Source organism: Mesitornis unicolor, unplaced genomic scaffold (assembly GCF_000695765.1).
Source record: "Mesitornis unicolor isolate BGI_N332 unplaced genomic scaffold, ASM69576v1 scaffold28472, whole genome shotgun sequence".
Lineage (NCBI taxonomy): Eukaryota > Metazoa > Chordata > Aves > Mesitornithiformes > Mesitornithidae > Mesitornis > Mesitornis unicolor.
Window position 1 is genome coordinate 1 of NW_010167602.1, and position 6,780 is coordinate 6,780.

General features: G+C 40.8%; 1 protein-coding gene across 1 annotated transcript; it reads left to right on the plus strand.

Moving 5' to 3' along the window:
- Positions 1–2,618: 2,618 nt before the first annotated feature.
- On the plus strand, positions 2,619–3,514 carry LOC104536196 (solute carrier family 25 member 51-like). The gene is given in 2 exon segments (XM_010178752.1): positions 2,619–3,116; positions 3,119–3,514. Coding segments are annotated over 2 exon segments (894 nt in total).
- The last annotated feature ends 3,266 nt before the right edge of the window (positions 3,515–6,780 follow it).

Consider the following 6,780-nt stretch of genomic DNA (forward strand, 5'->3'; position numbering starts at 1 on the left):
TCAAAAAGTTTCAGTCCATTCCCACGAAAGTCTCGGTCCATTCTCACAGAAGTATTCCCACCAAAGTTTCGGTCCATTCTCATGGTGGTCTGACCACAGCTATTGTCTAATTCTTCTCATGCATGGTACTTGCCTTCTCAGGTGCTTATAGAAAATATCTTGCAATTTTTCTTAACTCTATATTTTGAACAAATACCTATTCTAACTACATAATCATCAACCCACTTTAATAACCTTGATCGGTCAAAGTGCTCTTTTAGCTCTACTGCTGAAACAAATACCCACCCCAATCAACCAGAATTTTCTTGTGACTGTAACAACAGCAGCCACTGGCCGTATGCCAACAGCAACACAACAGGCTGTCATCACGGAGGGAAGGGATTGAAGGTGCCAGAGAAGAAGCAGGAAGGGGATGCGAAGGGTTGAAAGGAGAAGCAGGAAGGGAAATGTGAAGGGGATGTGAAGGGGGTCGTCCCCTGCAGGCTCCCCTATTTACAGCGAGTGTGACATTTCTGGGAGAGAATACATCTTTCTTGGTCAGCTTGAATCAAACCCAGATCATCAGTCCTGGGTCACATATCCCAGAGAGTCCCGGGCTCTCACTTCCACTCCTTTTCTCTTGTGCAGAAAAAAAGGGGAAAAAAAAACCAAAAACAAAATCCTAAAAGAAATTGTAACCACAAGTGCAGGTGAAACTTTGAAAAAACATAAATATCTGCCAGCAAAATGAAAACAATGACTTTATCAGCTTCATAAGGAAAATAACTTCATCCTGGTCAAAGCTATAATGTCAAATTGTTTTCATTTAAAAAAAGGCTGCAGTTTTCTCAGAAATCCAGCTCTGAAACATCAAAAGGGATTTCTATAAATCAGTCCCAGCAAAACCAGGACAGAAGAAAAAACTTTTTATTGCCTGATTTCAGCCAATGGTGCATGTACGTGGAAGGAGAGTATATGCTCTGTTAAGGGTATCTGGTCAAAAATGGTTTTCAATGCAAAAAGGAAGCCATAAACAAGAACATACTGGGACACAAACCTGACTGACAAATGTTAAGAGAGGCAGTGATGAGAACAAGACCTGGTCAGTCACACTAATTATGAATGGATGTGAGAGTGTGAGTATGCTTATTCCAGCAGGTTATCTGATTGGGACCTTGTCGATTGGGAAACTAATGGAAAAAATGGGAAAAAAAAAAACCAACAAAATATACAGACAGACAAAACAAACATGGTGACAATAACAAGAAAAAAACCTAATTGATGGGCCATCAAGAAACTACAGGTGCCATTTGCAGGAAGATCAACCTAGACTTTGCAGCTGATAAGACTGTAAAACATGGGGGAAACTTGGAGGGGTGTGGGAATCAATAAAGCTGGTATTTGGTTTACTTGGCAAGGTTTTGTTAGTGAGGAGGGAGGGCTGCAGGGGTGACTTCTGTGAGAAAAGAGCAGGAGCTGTTTCGATGTTTGATAGAGCAGGTTCCAGACAGCTCCAAGCCGGACTGCCACTGGCCAAAGCTGAGCTAATCAGCTATGTTGGTAGTGCCTCTGTGATAATGTCACTGAAATCGGGAATAGAAAAACTGCTTAACACCAATGTAGCATTAAGAAGCAGGAATTCTGTAGGTTAGTTGTGAGTGTGGCTTTTTAAGTATTTACACATATAACTAAGTTTATCCTAGGAACATTATATATTAGTATAGATGAAATGGTACAAGCTTCCCAGTGTGAATTCCTCGCTACTGCCATAACTTCATATCAGAATAAATGCTTCATCATTGTAAATCACTTCTATGGTGCTGTTCCTTGGCAAACATTAAATTGTGCAATATTATGCAACAGTCGCAGATAATGTATCATCTATTAAGGACTAATTATCCATTTTATTTAATGAAAATCTGTTCACTGTGTCCTTCAGGATCTTAGCTCTAGCAGAGCTCAATTTATTTTTTAGCTTTTCTATATTCTTTTACTTCTCCATAGTAAATTAATGCTGACAATTAAAATTCTTATTTAAATTATTAATTGTTGTCTGCTACAGGAAAGTATGGGCAGGAATGATCAGAATTTGTAATGATAAGCTGTGTGTAGTGTGTGTGTGTGTGTGTGTGTGTGTGTGTGTGTGTGTGTGTTTTCCAAAACCTTGATAATTTGTATTGTATCTTACTAGTGTTAGAATATTCAGGATTTGAATTCTGTGATGTACTGTAATGGCAACGTAATATGCAAAATTCCTGTTTCTCCCTGACATTTTCAGCTGTAATGTGGCACTGGAGGGGTTCATATGTCTATTTTTTTAATTTAGTTTGGTTTTAATCAACAAAACATAAAAGGAAGAAAAAAAAAAGTCTAGCTTTTCAGGTCCTTGGATCTCATGGAGAAAGTTGTGCATTTTGCATCATCTATCAGATGAAGCATTTGTCACACTGTTCCACTGAATTTGATGAAATTTCTTCAGGATGTAAAATGTTGAACACCGTGATGTTGAACAGTGTGAACACGATGTGTGTGTGTGTGAACTAAAAAAAGCTGTGTCACATGCCATTTTGTTCACATTCCTTTTTTTTCTTTTAACATAGGAAAAGAAATCTAAGATATGTATTAAGGAGAAAAAAAAGATGGATTCACAAGATTGTGTCCTAACAAATTCAAAGCAAGATATCAGCCATCACATAAAGGGTAGCTCCAGTAAGCATTATCTTTGTGGCTATTGTGCAGCCTTCACCAATATAGCAGTCACCTTTCCCATCCAGAAGGTCCTCTTTCGACAACAGTTGTATGGCTTGAAAACAAAAGATGCAGTACATCAGCTGCAAAAAGATGGCATTTGAAATCTCTATCATGGAATCCTTCCTCCATTAATGCAAAAAATGACCACCCTGGCTCTAATGTTTGGCTTGTGTGAAGATTTTTCCTCCTTGCTCCATAGTCACACAAGTGTACCTGAACTTCTGACTTGCAGCATCGCAGCAATACTTGCAGGGACTACAGAAGCCCTTCTTATACCTTTTGAATGAGTCCAGACTTTGCTTCAGGACTACAAACATCATGACAAATTTACAAACACTTACCAGGCTTTCAAGGTACTAAAAGTATATGGGATTAGAGAATATTATCACAGGGTTTGGTGCCTATTCTGCTCCGGAATGGAAGCAGTAACATCTTCTTCTTTGGCCTACGAGGACCTATCAAACAATGTCTGCCTGAAGCAACTTCTTACATCACTCACTTGGTCAATGATTTTATCTGTGGAGGGCTGTTGGGTGCCATGCTGGGATCCTTATTTTTCCCTATGAATGTTGTAAAAGCTCGCATGCAGTCTCAAATTGGTGGCGAATTTCAGTCTTTTCCAAAAGTTTTTGTGATGATCTGGCTAGAACGTGATAAAAAATTGATGCATCTTTTCAGAGGAGCCCATCTAAACTGCCATCATTCTGTCCTGTCCTGGGGTATAATCAATGCAACATACAAATTTTTTTCTAAAGCTGTTATGAAAAATGTTACCTTCCTTTGAAGCCCCTCTATTCATTTGGGTATTTGTATATTTGAGGTCACGTAGTCTCTGGGAATAGATTAATTTATGGAACTTTTTGTGAATAACGTGGAGTACCATGAAACTTGGAGATAATTCAAAGCAGCAGTTACATTTCGGTAGGGAGACTGGTGATATTGTTAATGGCTGCTTAGTGCAAGAGAGGTAATTGGTCTTATTAATGGCCTTCAATATTTATGGGGTAAATGGCAATACATCTAAATATTGATGAAATTGAATATACTTCTAAACAAGTTGAAGTATTTATATGCTGGTGGATAAGTTTACCCACAGTGGAAATGTAAATACAAAGTAAAAAAAAATTTTATATTGGTCTAGTAGCTTATTCTATTATTTCCGGTGTTTCCTAATACAGTGATCAAATTTTTCACTGTGCACATTGTATAATATGAAGTCAAGAAGGGGCAAATGAAAGCTACTTCTCTTGCTTGGTACAGTACAGAGGGTTAAGAGCTAAACTGCCAAATGTCTTTGGGTTCTAAATTATCTTTGGAGTTTAAATAGAAGCTGCCGATTTCTGATGATGATGACTTTCTTTCTGAACCTCAAGTTTAAATAGAGCCTACACAAACTATTTTGCCAACTATTTTACTGCTCAGCTTTAACATGAACATCATCTCATTCATCAACATAAGGGTAGCTACTGAATATTTAACTTCAGTGTAAACTGACCCAGTGTAAAGGGGGATTGTGCCTATGTATGTGTGTGCCTTGAAATGGAAAGGTGGAAGGAGTAAACCAGCAATTTTATTTCAAGCTTTAAAAGTGTTCTTCCTTGTTGAAAGATCTTCTATTTGCAAATTTGGTATACTCAAGTTTTCTGCTTTTGCATTGCTTTGTTTCTGTTGCAAACATACGAAAACTGATCTCTCTCTAATGCTCAAAAAGTAATATAGCTTCCTCTGATTGTCAAACTACTTGATTAACAGCTTTTTCATTATTTTGCAAAGTATTTTTGTTTAATTTGGGCTGTGGCAGAATTTTACATCAACACTGACAAAGTGATATTTCTGGGTATAAGCATTTAAGGTCTTAAAGGGAAAGCAAGCATAACTACCAAACAGGAGACTGTCTTAATTTTTTTTTGGGGGGAGGGGTGTTATGCATGAAATTTCATGCCGTATTCTTTGTTTTGAGGAGTAGGGGGTCCTAGGCTTTAGGCCCTGTAAAACTATCATTGATAATACAGTAAAGCAATAAAGTGAATTGTGTGGCTAATCCCTTACACTTCAAGCATTTGTAATTTGATTAATAGATAACACTATGCAGTAAAAACAGGGATGTGGAGAGCTGCTACACATGAAGGTTACCTGCATGTTTCATTCACCAACAAATAGAAAAGTGTAAAAGTGTATTAGCAGGCATAGAATCATAGAATCATAGAATGCATTGGGTTGGAAGGGATCTTAAAGATCATCTAGTTTCAACCCCCCTGTCATGGGCAGGGACACCTCCCACTAGATCAGGCTACTCAAAGCCCCATCAAGCATGACCTTGAATGTCTCCAGGGATGGGGCCTCCACCACCTCACTGGACAAACTGTTCCAGTGTTTCACTACTCTCATAGTAAAGAACTTCTTCCTAATGTCTATTCTACCCTGCTCTAGCTTAAAACCATTGTAAACCATCCCTCCCCAGCTTTCTTATAGGCCCCCTTTAGGTACTGGAAGGCCGCTATAAGGTTTCCCCAGAGCCTTCTCTTCTCCAGGCTAAATAGCCCCAACTCTCTCAACCTGTCTTTGTAGGAGAGGTGCTCCAGCCCTTTGATCATCTTCGTGGCCCTCCTCTGGACTCGCTCCAGCAGCTCCATGTCCTTCTTGTGTTGAGGGCTCCAGAACTGGACACAGTACTCCAGGTGGGGTCTCACGAGAGCAGAGTAAAGGGGCAGAATCACCTCCATTGATCTGCTGGCCACGCTTCATTTGATGCAGCCCAGGATGTGGTTGGCCTTCTGGGCTGCAAGCACACATTGCCAGCTCATGTTGAATTTTTCATCGACTGATATCCCCAAGTCCTTCTCCTCAGGACTGCTCTCAAGCCATTCTCCGCCCAGTCTATATTTGTGCTTGGGATTGCCCTGACCCAGGTGCAGGACCTTGCATTTGGCCTTGTTGAACTTCATGAACCTCTTCAGACTGTCCAGGTCCCCCTGGGTGGCATCCCTTCCCTCCAGCATGTTGACCACACCGCATAGCTTAGTGTCGTCAGCAAACTTGCTGAGGATGCACTCGATTCCACTGTCCATGTCACCAACAAAGATGTTAAACAGCACCAGTCCCAACACCGACCCCTGGGAAAAACCACTTGTCACTGGTCTCCATTTGGACATCAAGCCATTGACTGCAACCCTTTGAGTGCGACCATCCAGCCAATTCATTATCTACTGAGTGGTATATCCATCAAATTCATGTCTCTCCAATTTAGAGGCCAAGATGTCATGTGGGACAGCGTTGAACGCTTTGCATGAGTCCAGGTAGATTACTTCAGTTGCTCTTCCCTTATCCACCAAAGCTGTAACTCCATCATAAAAGGTCACCAAATTTGTGAGGCACGATTTGCCCTTGGTAAAGCCATGTTGGTTACAACCAGTCACCACATCTTCATTCTCCATGTGCCTTAGTAGAGCCTTCAGAAGGATCTGCTCCATGATCTTGCCAGGCACAGAGGTGAGACTGACTTGTCTATAGTTCCCTGGGTCTTCCTTTTTTACCTTTTCTGAAAATGTGGGTTATGTTTCCCCTTTTCCAGTCAGCAGGTACTTCACCAGACTGCCACGACCTTTCAAATATGATGGAAAGTGGTTTTGCAACTTCATCTACCAGTTCCCTCAGGACCCACGGATGGACTTGTGCACCTTCAGGTTCCTTAGATGGTCTCAAACCTGATCATCTCCTACAGTGGATGGATCTTCCTTCTCCCAGTCCCTGCCTTTGCCTTCTGTGACTTGGGCGGTGTGTCTAGAGCCCTTGCCAGTGAAGACTGAGGCAAAAAATTTGTTGAGTACCTCAGCCGTCTCCATATCCTGCATGACCAGGTCTCCATTTTCCTTCTCGAGAGGGTCCACATCTTCCCTGGTTTTCCTTTTGTCACTGATGTACCTGCAGAAGCTTTTCTTGTTACCCTTTATGTCCCTGGCCAGATTTAATTATATCTGGGCTTTAGCTTTCCTAACCTGATCCCTGGCTGCTCAGACATTTTCTCTGTATTCCTCCCAGGCTACCTGACAT